General features: G+C 47.8%; 1 protein-coding gene across 1 annotated transcript; it reads right to left on the bottom strand.

The window, feature by feature from the left end:
* Positions 1-15223: 15223 nt before the first annotated feature.
* On the bottom strand, positions 15224-18690 carry rpa3 (replication protein A3). The gene is made up of 4 exons (XM_080484292.1): positions 18479-18690; positions 18311-18385; positions 17672-17783; positions 15224-15362 (listed from the first exon to the last, which is right to left on the bottom strand). Exons 1-4 carry the CDS (start codon positions 18575-18577, stop codon positions 15280-15282), a joined length of 369 nt encoding a protein of 122 aa, XP_080340418.1. The 5' UTR covers positions 18578-18690; the 3' UTR covers positions 15224-15279.
* Positions 18691-18862: the final 172 nt, after the last annotated feature.

Genomic DNA, 18862 nt, shown 5'->3' with positions numbered 1-18862 from the left:
GGTCGCCCAGACACAGTCTGGTACTGCACTGTGTGGTTCTCCAGCTGAACCAGGGAGAACCGGAAGGCCCTGCAGCAGGCGGAGAGGGAGGCGGACCCTGACCGTTCCCCAAGACATTACACTGAGGCCCCGTTTACACCACAACGAATTAGAGTGTATCCCCAAAACTTTCTTCACTTTTGGGGGGTCCTTTTACACGGTACCAGTGTTCTGATCCACTGTATCCGCAAAGTTTTTAATCCGGCTCCCAAGGTGGAAAGATTCTTTCACAGCCGCTAATCCCTCCTGCAGAGACTGATGGAGGCTCCAGAGCCTGTTACTGCTCATCTCCCCCTCCCTCCTGCTCTCCAGTTGTAAACAAACATGGCCGACCCGTAGTGGTACGACCCGTCGTGGTACGACCCGTAGTGGTGCGACCCGTAGTGGTACGACCCGTAGTGATTCGACCCGTAGTGATTCGACCCGTAGTGGTGCGACCCGCAGTGGTACGACCCGTAGTGGTCGTACCACTGATAATCTGGATTTTAGAGGAGGGGGTGCTCTGTGATTTGGGTGTTAGAAGAGGAAGGTGCTCTATAATCTGGATGTTAGACGAGGGAGATGCTCTATAATCTGAGTATTAGAAAGGACGATGCTCTATAATCTGATGTTATAGGACGAAGATGCTTTATAATCTGGATGTCAGAGGAGGAAGACGCTCTATAATCTGATGTTAAAGGAGGATGTTGCTCTATAATCCTGATGTTAGAGGAGGAATATGCTCTATAATCTGGATGTCAGATGACTGAAATGCTCTATGATCTGGATGTTAGAGGAGGGAGATGCTCTATAATCTGGATATCAGAGGAGTAAACTGCTCTATAATCTGGATGTTAGTGCAGGGAGAAAATCTATAATCTGGATGTTAGAGGAGGAAGATGCTCTATAATCTGGATGTCAGAGGAGGAAGACGCTCTATAATCTGATGTTAAAGGAGGGCGTTTGCCTATAATCTGGATGTTAGAGGAGGAAGATGCTCTATAATCTGGATGTTAGTGCAGGAAGATGCTCTATAATCTGGATGTTCGTGCGGGAAGATGCTCTATAATCTGGATGTTAGTGCAGGAAGATGCTCTATAATCTGGATGTTAGAGGAGTGAAATGCTCTATAATCCTGATGTCAGAGGAGGAGCAGGAACAGTTCTTCTCATGTGTGACTGTGGATTAAGAAGTGAAGAACTTCCTCCCAGTATCAGTGTTTTCCTGGTGAGAGCAGTGGAGTGTTTCCACTGCTGGTGTCGGAGGTCTGTTGATCACTGAGGTCTGAGTCTTTAAACACAACTGATGTTTAAGTGTCACTTCAAAGTGCAACATGGGCTCAGCAGAGTTTTCCAGGCGGCGGACGCCGACACGAGGCGGCTGCGAAGCCGCTGTGAAGCGGCTGTGAAGCTGCCTGTGGCACTTTGCTCCTGACAGCTTCATGCGATGGCTCGGAGGCCCGGACAGGCATGTAGAGGGTTTCCTGACATGTTGGATCACATTACATCATCCAGAGCAGAAAAACATGCAGCGTCCACTTTGGTATGTGGAAGCTGAACTGCTCACCTGCGAAGGAAGAGCTGAACATGGTACACCAGTCCTCTGAGCTCATGTCAGTGTTCTGGAGGATTAATAACATGAACATGCAGCTTTCAAACAAAAGAACCTTTGAATGGTCGATGGGAGGAGAGAATTCACATCAAAATGACACAAAACCAAAGGTGGAGCCACCTAGTGGACGGAGAGCTTCTTTACAACAACTGCAGAGTTTCAGTCAGTAAAACCCGCCTGGTTCTGACCACTGAGCTTTTCTTTTCTTATCAAAATCTAAATCCTAATCCTAAATCTAACCCTTTTCATTATTTATTTATCTTTTTATAACATCAGAAGAAAAATGTGTCTAAGTGGATGTGTTGAAAAGTAAGAGGGTCATTCAATGTACTACATGTCTGGAACAAGAAAAATGAAGACATAGAGACGGTATCAGTTGAGCCCAATCTGCTTCTACATCCGAGGTGAAGTCCAGGATTGTCCCTTGTCCCTTCTCACCCGTCCCACCCTTCCCACCCTTCCCACCCGTCCCACCCTTCCCACCCTTCCCACCCTTTCCACCCGTCCCACCCGTCCCACCGGTCCCATCCGTCCCACCCTTCCCACCCTTCTCACCCGTCCCACCCTTCCCACCCGTCCCACCCGTCCCACCGGTCCCATCCGTCCCACCCTTCCCACCCTTTCCACCGGTCCCACCCTTCCCACCCTTCCCATCCGTCCCACCCTTCCCACCCTTTCCACCGGTCCCACCCTTTCCACCTGTCCCACCCATCCCACCGGTCCCACCCTTCTCACCCTTCCACAGAGCTTTTAAAGTCACTCGTCACCTGGAAACTTCTCAGAGCCATTAGGACCAATCAACCTGAGCTCACTGCAGATCTGAACCTCGTTGTAACGATTAAAACACGTCAGGAAAAGTATAAAATCACAACTGTGATCAGATTCTGCGCTGTTTCTTTGCTCACGGGTGAAAATTAATCATAAATGGTGTTAATGGTGAATTTAGAGAGAACGTTCAGGGACCCTGGATTCATGGTTGGTTTTCTGGAGGAAACTCACAGTTTGTCCTTTATTCCGTCGTTACAAACCTCATTAGCTCTGACGCTAATGCTACTGAATCCGTCCAGATCCATCCAGCTTTAAGTACTGGATGTTCCATCATGTCAGCTAATTATGTCAACAAAGTCACCCGCGACCTCTGGATGACCCAGAGAGTCGATATCTACCGGCGTCATCAGGTGATCTGTTCCTTCTATCTTCTGGCGATTGCGGTTACGCTAGCAGGTCGGTGTTTGCTATTCACGGCTCGTCGCTTGTCGCTTAGTAACCATAAGGTTGGCGCCTCGAGTATTCTCGTCCGCTAGGAGCTGCGACTCGCTGTTTTCCCTTTTGAAGTGTGGCTGGGATACCACAGTCCGCGACAGGGGAGAGCGCCGCTTGACTAATGTGACCAGTTAACCAGGGGACTTACTGTGATTGGCGGAGATCCGCCTTGTGCTTGTGTGCTAACTTAGCCTCTGTAGCTCCTCTAAGCCGCTGTCTCTCCTCTGTGTATTAAACAGCTCAGGTTACTCTGCTGTGTTGCTGGGCTTTCTGTTGGCACCATTGCGGCTACCTGACCGGTGGATTCGCTGCTGTGTGGGGCCGCTAGCGGCGGGCCGGTCGCCTTGGCGCTGCTCGCTCTCTCTCTCTCTCTCTCTCTCTCTCTCTCTCTCTCTCTCTCTCTCTCTCTCTCTCGCTAACAGCAGTGTGTGCGCTGTGGGTTTTGTCGGGGGTCACTCCTAGCCAGTGCGCTCGTTAGCCTGAGTCAAGCTCCTACAGTGAAGCCGCTGGAGCTGAAAAAAAAAGAAGAAAAAAACGTTGGTGTTTTTCTCGCTCACACCTCCTTATCAGAGGTGTGAATTAATAACTAAATAATAATAGTGTTCTGGAACTCTTGTTGTGTCTCATAAAGAATGATGTAATTTTGCAGTCTGTGTTCTAGGAAGAGGCTCTCAGTCTGATTCCAGAGGTTTTCTTACTGGGAAAATCCTCCTGACAAATAGTTATTAATATAACTAACTATGAATAGAATAATTGTTAATAGAATAATAATTATTAATAATTAGTAGTGACAATCAATTTAAAAAAAATTACAAATTAATTGCACAATTTTCTGTAATTAATTACATTGTTTATCTACTGACGACTGAAAATATATATAAGATTATTTAGGATATAATTTTTTATAACGTCCTTTTAGTTTTGTGTGAATGTTGTTTCTGTCCAAGATTAGCAAAACAATAAAAACATAAATTAATAAATATCTAACATAACTCTGGGTTTTGTTAGAGTGCAGGTCCACCACTTTGAGAATTTAAATATTTCTAGAAACAAAGTTAAAAATTACTACATGAACTAAGTGACAACAATATACTGTAATACACACACACACACACGCACACACGCACGCACGCACGCACGCACGCACACACACACACACACACACACACACACACACACACACAGTATACAGGAAAGAGAGAAAGAGGATATATATTTCCTCCAGCTTTAGCAGTTTGGTGGCTGCTGGTCAGCCAACATGGCAACCTGCCATTTTGCTGCAGAATTACTTCTGTGGTCGCTAAATTCCCCTTTTCAAAGTAAAGCTAATGACTTTCACTTTCTCAATCAGCCTTCAGGGAAGTTTTTAAAGTGAAACTTTCTGCCTTAATATTAATCCGCTGGGTATTGTGCTGCTCTGTAGTCACGGTGCTGCTGCTCCGGTAAAGCCCCAGTCACGACCCGCTATACTTGCTGTCTACTTGCAAAAACGTGGGCAAAATTTGGGGATCCGTACGTGGTGAGTACCGCCTCCGTACGGATTTGGGAGCACGCAGACACGCCGTAGAAGTTGAAGAAGTTTCGCTGTGTTTGGGCTACGGATTCACCCCCGCACGGGTGACGCGTGTGCTTTCTACAGCCAATCAGCGCACGGCACACTGACTCTGTGAGTCTTTTAAAGCAGTGGTCCCCAACCCCCGGGCCGCGGACCGGTACCGGTCCGTGGATCAATTGGTACCGGGCCGCACAAGAAATAAATAAGTACTTCCGTTTTACGTATCATCTGTGTCTAAACGATCTTTTATTTTGAAAAATGACCGGATTCTCTCGGTTACGTCTCAGTCACTTGAGCGCCAATGTTTAACCTACAAGCTAGCAAAATGAGCAAGAAACAGACATCGTTGGAAAATTTCTTTACGAAGGGGAAAAGGCCCAGTGAAGAGACAGGAGAAGAGCCTTCGACTTCCAAGAAAAAGAAAGCTTTTAACAGACAATACCAGGAGTCCTACTTGAAATTTGGATTTATCGCGGTCGGTGATTCCCACGCACCAAGCCCGCTCTGCATAATATGCGGCGACCGGCTCTCTAATGAGGCAATGAAACCTTCAAAACTGCTTCGCCACTTGGAGACCAAGCATCCTGGAGTATTTTGAAAGAAAAAAACAGGAACACGAAGGACAGAAGAAATTACTGAGGGCCACCACATCAGTAAATGCTGATGCACTGAGAGCATCATACTTGGTGGCTAACCGGATTGCTAAGGCTAAAAAGCCATTCACTATTGGTGAAGAATTGATCTTGCCCTCCACTAAAGACATTTGCCGTAAACTTCTAGGAGAGGATGCTGTTAAAAAGATAGCACAGGTGCCTCTGTCGGTGAGCACCGTCACTCGGCGCATTGAGGAAATAGCCGAAGACATTGAGACGCAATTGTTGGAGAGGATTAATACATCACCGTGGTACGCCCTCCAGGTTGACGAATCTACAGATGTTGACAACAAGGCAACACTACTTGTTTATGTGCGATATCTTTATCAGAAGGATGTGCATGAGGATATGTTGTGTGCACAATCGTTGCCAAAAAACACCACAGCCGCAGAACTGTTCAAGGCGCTGGATGGCTATATATCAGGAAAACTGAAATGGTCCTTTTGTGTCGGCATATGCACAGATGGAGCTGCTGCCATGACCGGACGGCTGTCCGGTTTAACTGCTCGGATTAAGGAGGTTGCACCTGAGTGTGAATCTACACATTGTATCATTCACAGGGAAATGCTGGAAAGCCGGAAAATGCCACCGGAATTGAACAGCGTATTGAATGATGTCGTTAAAATTATTAACCACGTCAAAGCACATGCCCTTAACTCACGCCTGTTTGAGCAGCTTTGCGAGGAGATGGACGCGAAGCACAGACGCCTTCTCTTATACACTGAAATAAGATGGTTATCCCGAGGGAAATCGCTGACCAGAGTGTTTGAACTACGAGAGCCGCTGCAAAGATTTCTCTCAGAAAAGAAGTCACCGCTGGCAGCAAGTTTCAGTGACGAGGAATGGGTTGCAAAACTGGCTTACCTGTGCGACATATTCAACCTGCTCAATGAACTAAATCTGTCACTTCAAGGAAAAATGACCACTGTCTTCAAGTTGGCAGATAAAGTAGCTGCATTTAAAGCCAAACTGGATTTGTGGGGACGGCGCGTGAACAACGGCATATTGGACATGTTTCAAACATTAGCGGAGATTATGGATGAGAGCGCGCCTGAGGCTTCATTCTCCCAGCTGGTGCACGATCACCTGTCTTTGCTTTTAAAGGAGTTCGAGCGCTACTTCCCAACCACAAAGGACCCGCGAACTGGCAAGGAATGGATCCGCAACCCATTTGTCAACAAACCAGGTGAATCTAACATGTCTATGAAAGAAGAAGATGAACTGCTGGAGATCGCAAATGACGGCGGCCTTAAAAGTATGTTCGAAACAACAACTCTGCCGGTGTTCTGGATTAAAGTCATGGCAGAATACCCTGAGATCGCCACCGCAGCACTGAAAACCCTGTTGCCATTTCCGACATCCTATCTGTGTGAAATGGGGTTTTCTGCAGTGACTGCAACCAAAACAAAACAATAGAGTAGACTGGACATAAGCAACACACTTCGGGTGTCACTGTCTCCCATCACTCCCAGATGGCACCATCTTGTTGCAGAAAAACAAGCTCAGGGCTCCCATTGATTTGGCATTATGGTGAGTTAAAATTTTCTTTCACTCTATGTTCGTTTTTGTGGTGTATCTGTATCAGATTTGGAAACGTTAACATAGCGACCAGAGTCAGCGAGTGTTCGGCTGACGGTTCAAACTGGCCAACCCCCCCCATCCCCCCCGGGCAGCGGTAAAATTATCAAGCGTTGACCGGTCTGTGGTGATAAAAAAGTTGGGGACCACTGTTTTAAAGGTTTCCCACGGTCGCCTGTTCTACGGACGGCGCACTTATCACCTGTGTGCTGCGCAGGTGATAAGTGCGTGATCTGTGCTTACTCGGCACTTCCCCAGTTCTACTGTCCAATGAGCATGCAGAACTCACGTAGACCGTACTGAGTCAGCACTTGCTCCGCCTCTCCCGTTGCCTCTCCCGTTGCCTCTCCCTATCTTTTTTTTCCCCTCTCCCGTATAAAGGCAAGTAAAACCACGTCATGCTCCTGCGCTGCCGCTTGAAGCTGCTCTTGCAGCATCAGAACCCGGAGTCTCTGCGGTGGAATGGGCGGCAGCTGGAGGCAGCAGCAGCTGGAGGCAGCAGCAGCTGGAGGCAGCAGCAGCTGGAGGCAGCAGCAGCTGGAGGCAGCAGCAGCTGGAGGCAGCAGCAGCTGGAGGCAGCAGCAGCTGGAGGCAGCAGCAGCTGGGACATTGGGCGGAAAAACTCAAGTTCATCGTACTTGCTCCCACTTACAACATGCAGGTAAGTAAGGACACTGTAAGTGAGCAGCACGTTTAAGTACGGCCTCCATAGGCTAATGTGGCAACCGCATAGAGATCGTACGTTGTAGGCACATTGTAAGCACGTATGACTCACCACGTGTGCAATGTACCATGCACGCAACCGCTCACGGCCAGATGTGGCGTGCGAGCCACGTACTGACACCTTGCGCAAGCGTGCAAGTGACGTGCGTTGACGTACTCCCTCCCTGCTCTTGCCAGTCCCTCCCCACGTTTTCAGAAAAACGTGGCGGCCGTCGTCTCCCGAAAGAATGTGCGGACTAAAAGCGGTGGGTTGTGACCGGGGTTTAAGGAAGTAAAAAAAACAAAAAACGGAAATAAACAAAACTGCGTTAATTTCATTACATTTCTTTAACGAATAAAATGTTTCAAATAAATGAATTAAATTAACGTGTTATTTTTGACAGCACTAATAATAATGAATATTATTTATTAATTACCAATAATAATCATTTGAAGAATGGACAGCCGTGTGTGTCACCCCCTTCAGGCAGAGGACGGTCATGATCGGTGTCCTGCTTGTCTTGGCATTGACCACCTAAAAGAGGAGGATCCGATAAGTAGTGCATGAACTGCAGTTTTATGCTTCATACACTGCGACCCTCCAGGTTGGCCGAAGCAAAGGGCACGATGGACCTGCCCTCTACAGGTAGAGCCGCCGGTGGTGCTAAGCATGCCGCCATTGTGTCCGGCGATCCTCCACAGGAGGCGAGGAAGGTCGAATCTCTGGCTAACAAGGTGGATGCTCTCACCACCGACTTTGCACTAGGGTTGTTCGGTATACCGGTACTGTATTGGTATCGCGGTACTGACGCCTTTAAAACTATACTATACTGAGCCCGGCCAGTACCGGTATATATATATATATTTTTTTCGTCACCGCGGAGCGTCACTGTGTTAATTTGCACGGAGGAGAGTCAGTCTCTCTGTGGGGGAGCGTCGGCAGGCTGCTCTGCTTTCTGACTTGTTCTGGATGTTTTGGACAATCGAAAGTGCGGAAAGCACTTTTATTGTTTTTTTTTATTTTTTTGCGCTTCGATTTCTCCGAGACAGGGTGCGCGAGCGCTCCTGCGGTCCGACCCAAGATCCGCAACTGAATAAGCATCTGGCTAAATGTCTGGCCAAGGCTGGAAATACTACTAACCTGCTACACTACTAACCTGCTAAACTCCTGAAGGACAAACAGCCAGACCTGCATAAGGAGTTCAAAGAACCACAGCTAATAACTTAGTAATAATAGCTAATAACCCATGAAAATATAGCTCTGGAAAAATAATTAAACTATTATAAATATTAGTATTATAAATATAATATAATAAATAATATAAAAGAATATAATATGAAAATATTTAATTTTAGCCATTTAATGTTATAAAGATTACTGCATAGTAACATTAGTAACAAACCATTTAAAGACATTTGTCCTCCTTAAGACAGGTTGGATCTAATGACATTCTTTGTGTTCTCTTTTTATTTGGAAAAGTATCGGAAGTAACGATCTACATGGTGGTATCGGTATCGGTACCAAAATGTTGGTATCGTGACACTAGTTTGCACAGATTCAGGCAATCTTGCTTTGCCTGCAGACAGAACCCAGGGCGCCAGCACCAGCGGAGCTGCAACACCAGCCACAGGAGAACGCACCGGTGGCCATCTCAACAGCGAGAGACCAGCGCAAAGAGGACAGCCAAGTGTGTTTCTTCCACCAGCATTTCGGGAACAGAGCCAAGCGCCCTGCACACCGCCCTGCTCTTTCATTGTGCCGGGAAACGCCAGACCCGGTGCTCCAGAGCAGCTGTGGGCGCTGGGAACACGGATAAGCTGCTGTTCATTAAAGACACTTTATCCGAGAGGCGTTTCTTCATGGATACCGGTGCACAGCGGAGCATAATCCCCGCCTCCTCCACCGACATCGCGAGTGGCAGAAAGGGGCCACCTCTGGATGCTGCTCACGGGACCCCCATCAGCACCTTTGGCACCAGGTTCGTGTCTGTGTGTTTTGATGGCCGTCGGTTTGGATGGGATTTTGTGATGGCTGCTGTGTCCGTGCCCATCCTGGGAGCTGACTTCCTGTGCGCTCATGGACTATTAGTGGACATTGCAAACCACCGACTTGTGGACATGGTCTTTTTCTCCTCTTACTCCTGCACTTTGGGGGTGGCGGGGGGGGGGGGGGGGGGGGGCATATCTCGCCAATATCTTGGCCACAGGGGATGTGTACCAGCGGCTGCTGGCTGAGTTTCCTGAACTGACAGTCCCTACCTTCTCAACCTCCATAGTTAAACATGGTGTGGAACATTATATCTCCACGACTGGCCCTCCAGTTTTTCGCATCCTTGCCGGCTGGATGCTGCTAAGCTGGCGATTGCCAAGGAGGAGTTTGCCACGATGGAACAGCTTGGGATTGTGCGGTGCTCTGACAGCCCGTGGGCTTCACCTTTGCATATGATCCCTAAAGCGGATGGTAGTTGGAGGCCTTGTGGGGACTTTCAGCACCTCAACAATATCACAACGCATGACCGGTATCCAATCCCACACATCCAAGACTTTTCTGTCCACCTGGCAGGGAAAGTAATTTTTTCCAAGGTGTATTTCGTGAGAGGCTACCACCAGGTACCTGTCCATCCTCAGCACGTGCCCAAGACTGCTGTCATCACACCATTTGGACTTTTTGAGTTCCTCAGGATGCCGTTCGGGCTTAAAGGTGCAGCACAAACATTCCAGCGGTTGATGGACTCTGTGTTAAGGGGACTGCCTTTCCTGTTTGTCTATCCGGATGACATCCTGGTGGCCAGCGCCTCAGAGGAGGAACACCTGCTACACCTGCGACAGCTCTTCGAGAGACTTCATGAGCACGGGTTGATCGCGAACCCGGGTAAATGTCGGTTTGGGCTGTTGAAGATTGAATTTCTGGGCATGGTGAACTTTTACAACCGCTTCATCGCCCACGCAGCTCACCTGATGCGCCCCTTGTATGAAGCTCTGAGGGGCAGAAAAGCCCAGAAGGATGTGGACTGGTCCCCAGAAAGACTCCTGGCATTTGAGAAGGCCAAGGTTGTGCTCTCTAACACCGCCATGCTGGCGCACCCATCTGCAACGGCTCCGGTGGCACTCACCACTGATGCCTCAGACTACACAGCGGGGGCAGTATGTGAACAGTGGGTGGAGCCTTGCAGCCTCTGGCGTTCTTCAGCAGGCAGCTGCGTGACAATGAGAGGAAGTACAGCACGTTTGACAGAGAACTCTTGGCTCTTTTCCTCGACATACGTCACTTTAGGTTTCTGTTGGAGGACCGGGAGTTCATCATTTTCGTGGACCACAAACCCCTCACCTTTGCTATGGCCAAGACTTCAGAGCCGTGGTCTGCAAGGCAGCAGCGCCACCTCTCTGCTATTTCAGAGTTTACCACTGACATTCGGCATGTGACTGGGAAAAACAACGCAGTGGCTGACTGCCTCTCCCGGGCACAAGTAAACTCTGTGCAGCTGAGTGTGGACTAAGCTGTTTTGGCCACTGACCAGCAGGCAGATGCCAAAATCCAGTCATTCAGGACAGCCGCGACGGGGTTACGGCTAGAGGATGTGGTCTTCCACGACACCGGGACCACGCTCCTCTGTGACGTCTCAACTGGACAGCCTCACCCCATGGTACCTGCCGGCTGGCGATGCCAGGTTTTGATGCAATACACACTCTATCACATCCAGGTGTGAGGGCATCAGTCAAACCAGTGGGGGCAAAGTTCGTCTGGCCAGGGCTTAGAGAGGACGTCAAGAGCTGGGCAGCCTCCTGTGTGGTATGTCAGCGGGCCAAAGTACATCGCCACACCAAGCCATTTTTGATTCCGGAGAGAAGGTTCGACTTTGTGCATCTGGACTTGGTGGGTCCGCTCCCTTCCTCCCAAGGCTTTACTCACCTCCTCACCATGGTGGACAGGACAACTGGGTGGCCAGAAGTCGTCCCTCTCTCACCAACCACGTCAGCTGAGGTGGCACACGCCTTTATTTCCACATGGGTGGCCCGGTTCGGCATGCCATTGGATGTCACATTGGGTAGAGGCTCCCAGTTCACCTCGGCGCTGTGGACAGAGGTGGCTCAGAGCATGGGGGTGCAACTACACTGGACGACGGCTTTCAACCCGCAAGCGAATGGATTGTGTGAGTGTTTTCATCGCACAATGAAGGCCGCTCTATGAGCCACTCGCATGGACAGCAACTGGATCGATCGGCTGCCGTGGGTCATGTTGGGTCTGAGTTCGGCCCTGAAGGAAGATCTGCAGGCGTCGTCGGCCGAGCTGGTGTTTGGTCAGCCTCTGCGGGTCCCCGGAGAGTTCCTGCCACAGCCATGAGAACCCTGGATGGTTACAGCCAGGAAGACGGTTTTCAAGGGGCCGGCCCGCAGGTTCGACCCAGTTCCAGCTCATCACTGTGGCAATACTGCAGAGCTGTCATCATGGACTTCTCGGCCGTCCTTCAGTCTCTTTCCCAGCCGCCCTTTGAGCCACAGGGACACGGTTGTCCCCTCATCATGTGAACCAGTCTACGGAGTTAGTCCTCCGGGCTCCTTAGAGGGGAAGGGTGAGCCATCAACGCTGTTGTGCCTGGTGCAGGTACTTAAGGCGTACATGGAGGCGACAGCGAGCCTGCAAACAACAGACAGGCTTTTCGTCTGCCTTGGAGGCTGTAGAAGGGGGACGGCGTTTTCTAAACAGAGACTCTGTCACTGGGTAGTGGAGGTCATTCAGTACACCTATCGTGCACTGAGCATCCCGATGCCTCAGGGCATAAAGTGCCATTCTAGGCATCATGGGCCGCCTTGAGGGGCGTTCCCCTGCAGGACAGCAGTGCTGCAGCTGCCTGGACTTCATCTTGCACCTTTGGACGTTTCTATAGGGTGAATGTTGCTGGTGTCCAGCCTGTGGCAATGGCTGTACTGTCCACAGCTCCAGGCCTTGAGTAGGTGAGGATTCTTTATGTCCTTTCTGGTACAAGTCATCCAGTGTTTAAAGCACCGCCTCTGGCGGTCTGGAAGGATGAAATAGAACAAAAGTTACATATGTAACTACGGTTCTATGAATCCTGGATGATCGCCACAGCATCCTGTCACTCAGGATCCTCGTGTCCTCACAAGAAGATTGTGACAGGAACCTGATGACGCTGGTAGATATAGACGTCATCCAGGGGTCACGGGTGACTTTGTTGATATAATTACTCGACCTGCGCATGATGGAACATCTAGTGCTTAAAGCACCGCCTCTGGCAGTCATCCAGGATTCATAGAACTGTAGTTACATACGTAACTTTCGATTCTTTTTGAAACAGAGTGACACCAACTGGACAAACAGGAGGAACTGTTATTGAAAGATTACAGTTACTCTTTGTTGTTTGGATACTTGCCAAAGTCGTCCTGGTTTTGGCCCCGGGGCCACATGTTTGAACTCCGTCCAATAATCTGTGAACGTTCATGTTGATTGAACGTCACTCAGTCATTAAAACGTATGAAAAGCAATAATAAAACTATACAGGTATGTGCTCAGCAACAACAATATAAGTGTGTGTGTGTGTGTGTGTGTGTATGTGTGTGTGTGTGTGTGTGTGTGTGTGTGTGTGTGCAGTGTTTTCTGTCATTATCAGCTGCCTGTGAAAACCAAACTGAGGAGTTACTTCTCATGTAAAATAACAATACAATGTTCTTCACACTGTGATTCATATCTGATGTCTAATAAAAGCTTCAGCTGAACAACTGAAGCTTTTTCTTGATAAATGATGTGAAACGTCAGTCAAACGTTTCTAAGTTCTGAAGTGACGGATTCATTCTGTGTGGATGGGAATGAAAACAAAAACCGAAGCAGGTTTAACAGGAGGACTTCATGACGGAGGAGGAGGGGGGAGGAGGAGGAGGGGGAGGAGGGGGAGGGGGAGGGGGAGGGGGAGGGGGAGGAGGAGGACGGGGAGGAGGGAGAGGAGGGAGAGGAGGGGCAGATACTGCTGCACTAACACGACTGTCTCAACATGCGCAAGAAGAGGCAGCTGCCTCCCCCCAGGCTAGCACAGTGACCCCCCACCCCCTACCCCCACCCACCCAAACATCAAAACACTAAGGAGCCGGGATCAGTATCAGTGTTACCCCATACCCCCCGGTAGCCCCACCACCCGTATTATCCCTCCCCTCGTTGACCCCCACCATCAGTATTGCCCCCTTTCCCCCGTTAGCCACCACCACCAGTATAACCCCACCCCCCCCGGTACCCCACCACCAGTAGTACCCCTACCCCCCATTAGTCCACCACCACCAGTATTACCCCCCTACCCCCTGTTAGCCACCACCACCAGTATTACCCCATACCCGCCGTTAGCCACCACCACTAATATTACCCCTACTCCCCGTTAGACATCACACACACACACACACACACACACACACACACACACACACACACACACACACACACACACACACACACACACACACACACACACACACACACACACACACACACCAAGGGTAAACTTCTTAGATCCACTAATTAACCTCATGCATGTTTTTGGAGGAACATGAGGCGGTACTTTATGGTGTGCTTCGTGGTCAGATGTCTTCCCTTCACACAGAGAATCTCTTTCCAATAGAAGAAAACTAAAACCTAAGATCTTTTTAGTTCATTAAAGTACTGTGAATATCGTATAGTCTTTACATTCGCATACTTAAAAACGCAATGAGAGCCCATTTGTGAGAGCTGTATTTTCTTTTTAAAGGTTATTTCACATTCTTATTCTTTCTTTGTCCACTGGTTGAATTTCTATTTTTGATTTATTTCAGGTATGATGAAGCATACATTTTTTCCCCTCTTAACTTTCTATGATTATACTAAAGTACATATGTGTAGTATGAGTAGCCCATTGTTGTTTAGTAAATCAGAATATTTCCACTGGACACGAGTGAAGGTTTTCTGTTGTGAGGGCAGATGCAGGAGTGAGGAGTGCGAGTTCAGTTTCCTGAGGGCAGTGGGGTAGTTTCTCAGCTCCTACTGCCCCCTGCTGGTCACAGCTGCACCTTCCACTGTCAAAGAAAACCAAATAAAACATGAAAAACGTTTAAAGTGCTAGAAAAGTGGAATTTTAAAACTCTCCTTGGCGCCTGTACTAATTAGCATTTTAATAAAAATGTATATATGTAAAGTTTTAGGGTTATATAGCAGAAAAACTATCTAATTAATAATGAATTTAAAAAGTAGAAAAAGTGAAGAAAAATGAAATGCGATTTCTGCGTTCTATTCAGTCCTTTTAAAACTTAAGTTGAATATTCTGAGACGCTTAAAAGTTTATCGTATTTCCCATTTAATGTCTCCAATTATATATATATATATAATAAAACTGCTGCACAATGTGTTTCTTCAATTGATGAATAAGACAGTATCTACTGCAAGTGCAAGAAAAAATCAATTACAACATAACTGGCTGTAGTTATATTTTACTAAAATATCATCAGTTATCACTTCAGGTAAACTAACAGCTCAAGGATTCTGTTACACAATTGGCATTTATTATAATTAAAACAAAAGTCAACTGGCTTTATTATTAGAATGGGCAAAATGATTCCATAATTCTAAGAAGTACTAACTTCACCTACGTATTGTCCTTTTTTAATAAGTAAGATTAAAACCATCAAATCCAGCATTAACTAGAGATAATCATCGAAGTATTTTAGAAATCCTGTGAAAGCTTTTGTAGTTTTGGTTCTGCAGGGTCCCGCAGGAGCCTCTGGGGGGCAGCATTGGTCCACCGGTGTCATGTTTCATAACGTGGATGCGTGTCACTGGAGCGCGTGCTTATTGAGTAAAAGACAAATTGAGGAGGATTTTAAACAATATTATTTTATTTCTGTACAAAAAAGGGGAAAAAGGTGGTTTCAGCCACTGGCAGCCACTTCGAAGGGGTAATGCTGAGGGAAGTCGTGGATCACCTTCAGGGCTTCATTGTAAAGCTCCAAGTCTGAAACACAGAACAGAGGCAGTATGACATCATCATCATCATCATCATCATCACCACTGGAGTGGCAGTGGAAAAAGGAGGAATTTATACTTCCTGTGACCACCGACAAACTTCCCACATGATGGATGACTCAGCAGCCAGCAAACTCCGGCTCTTCTTGTCAAATAATTCAGCAACAGCTCGAGCGCCGCGGCGACGGAACAATGAGTCAATGACGCCGCCGTGAACCGAGTAAGGAGACCACGTCACACTTTGTGTATTGGACACGGATGTGGTGGAGTTGTGGTGATGCGGTCAGAAACCACATGTGCCCCCCCCCCTCAAGCAACACCTGACGCCACAAAGGTTCCGTTCTGTGAAATTATTGCCCCTTGTGGATCAATCGTGTACTACACCCACAAATACGCTCCAAAATGGCCGTTACAAATCCCTTCTGCAGGCTCATTTAGGAAACGTTGAAGGACGAAGCGAAGCGGCTTCATGATAAGCTCATGATCATCAGCTCATGATGACCATCAGCTTCATGATGATCTCATGATGATCATCAGCTCATGATGACCATCAGCTCATGATGATCTCATGATGACCATCAGCTCATGATGATCTCATGATGATCATCAGCTCATGATGACCATCAGCTTCATGATGATCTCATGATGACCATCAGCTCATGATCTCATGATGACCATCAGCTCATGATGATCTCATGATGATCATCAGCTCATGATGATCATCATGAGAAGGTGCTTGGCCGTCACTTTTCACTGCAGCCTGACGAAGCCGCCGACACGGCGCTCACTGGTAACTTATGTCAGATTAAAGACGAGACGAGGGACGAATCACGTTTCTCCAAACCAGATCCTGGCAAAGCCTCTACAGAACAACTCTTTAAAATCATTGAGAATTACCTGGAGAAGCCGCTCTGGACTGGGAGAACTGTGTGGGGCTCTGCAGGCTATGGCTGGGAAACCAGGAGGGCTTCATCTAGAGCGTCTCCCCCAGTGAGCAGTGGACCCACTGCATGATACACGGCCAAGCACTGGCGTCTAAACAGCTGAGTGATGAGATGACCGCCCTCAACTACATCAAAACACGAGCTGCCAAGCCCGGATGTTTTCAGCTCTGTGAGGAAACGGATCATACAGCCGTCCCATGTCCCACGGGAAGGTGCTGTCCACTGTCTACGGTCCACTGTCTACGGTCTTTTCCTTCAAGGAGATGCAGATCTCATCTCTCGGGTCACAGGGCAGTGATCTGGCCCACAAATTTTATTGTAACTTCCTCATGAAACATGCAGACCTCAGCGACGCGTTCCTGAAAGTCAATGAAGTGAGTTTGCAGAAGCAGGATGTGACACTCGCCTCCCACATCTGGCCGGTAACGTCTCATCAGAAAACCTGAGACGTGGCAACAGCGAGTGAAAGATGGAAATGTGGATTCATTGAAGAACCTGAAATCATTGATTGAAGACCACAAGCTGCAGAACACAGCGACCGCATGCATGGAATCACCCACCTCCACCTCCACCCTTTACATCCACCTCCAGAGACTCTGAAAGAATCCGACTGGAGCGGAGACCTTCCAGCGCATCACAGGACAGTTCACTGAGGTCACCTCGGATTCAACAATCAGGCTGAGGTTTGGAATGCAGTGGAGAAAAATGACTCTCCGGCCACACCTCTTCCTTTTGCTACGTCCTACCTGTGACGGTGCTGTGGCCTCAAGCAAGACCAGACCAGATCACTCTCACAACGGCAACCCACATTCTGAAGCAGGCTCACACCGTCACAGGAAGGACGTGAGGATTCAAGGTGCCAGTCATGCACAACAACCCTCTCTCTTTCCCCTCTCAGAACGTTTTCAAACATATTTTGCAAAGAAGCTTTAAAATAAAATAGAAAGTATTGAGAACAATGTTGAATATTGTTACACAGTAAAAGAAAAAAGAAAGACTTCTGTTACTCTGAACATACTTACACTTTAAAGGTTCTTCAAATTACACCGACAGCAAAGAGTATTGTTGCCCAGTGAAACGGTTACACACTACACAGTTTGTAGTACATTTTATTGCAACCTGCTGCGGTGTGAAGTAAACGGCAATGGAGTTTTAAAAACTAAATGTGTGTGTGGTTGACTGTGGAGTGCTCCTGGTGGGGCACAAACATTCTGTTAAACCAAATGGGCCCAACAGAAAATGTTGGGGGAACCACTGCATTAACCGCTGCATTAACCACTGCATCAGTCTGCCTCACACCACAACCTTTGAAAGAAGTAACTACTATAAGTAATCCATTACTCGTATCACGCACCAAAAGTGATGCCCTTGTCCTCCCGCAGCAGGTTGTATGTGCTGGCCATGATGGCTCCTTTGGTGGAAACCATGCCGACGACCTCCACCACGCCGCTCAGCTCCTCCTCCAGCTGCAGACAGAAAAAAGACATTTAACTACGTCGGCCTGTCGCCATAATCAATAAATCCATTAACTGCACAATAATTAAAAAGGAGCTTGATCAGTTTGCCGGGCTGGATAATGTTTCCTTTACCAAAGATGGCCATTTCTCAATTCAAAGTATGCAAATACGTTTTCGTACTCTCGTACTTGGTGAGCATGTACTTGCAAGTGTGTTCTCAGAAATACTGACTTGCAAGACATGAGAACATATTTCTTGCCAAATGCATTCTGATGAATTTTTCTCCACAAGTCCAGTCTTGATGCATCTTCTATATTAAGGGCGGAGCGACAACACATCCGGGTATTTCATGTGTACTCTGAATTGGATCAGTACTTGGTCTCTAACTGATGACGTTACACGAGTACGCAAGTACGGCCAAAGCACGCATATTGAAACACGCCAGTGTCTACTCACATATGTCTATGCATTAACTAATAAAGGGGCCGCGTCTGCGGTGGAAGCCGTTACTGATGTATTAACATGATATTCGTTACCGGGTCGCTGAGCTCCACTGTTGCGCTCTTTCCTTCCCCGTCGGAGACGCTGAAGGATTTCCCGCTCGGGTGAACCTGCGGAAAAAGTCACAGTGAAGAAGTGGAACAAAGTCTCCAGATAAACTCACGATGGTTAATCAACATTAACTTCCATTAACACGCGCTGACCTTCTCCACCAGGCCCACGAAGCACACGGCTCTGTTGATGTGCTGAGACAACATAGAGCAGTTTATTCTGCTCTTCGGCACTTCCAGGATACTCGCCATCTTCACGGCAATGGAGTAATGAAAGACGTCACAGCGCGGGAAAAGGTGGTGTGACGCTTTCTCTTGTCACTGCAGCTCGTGAGGGCGGAGCGTCTGAACTGACTGGGCGAGGAACCGTGAAGCAACCAGCGGCTTAACGCAGGAAGGAAATCAAACGCTCCCAACCTCCACGTCATATCCGCTGTGTGCGTCACAGAAACACTCACAAATACATTATTATTATTATTATTATTATTATTATTATTATTATTATTATTATTATTATTATTATTATTATTATTATTA

The sequence above is a fragment of the Lipophrys pholis genome (genome assembly GCF_963383615.2).
Source record: "Lipophrys pholis genome assembly, chromosome: 17".
Taxonomy (NCBI): Eukaryota; Metazoa; Chordata; class Actinopteri; order Blenniiformes; family Blenniidae; genus Lipophrys; species Lipophrys pholis.
This window is presented reverse-complemented; position numbering and strand designations above follow the sequence as displayed.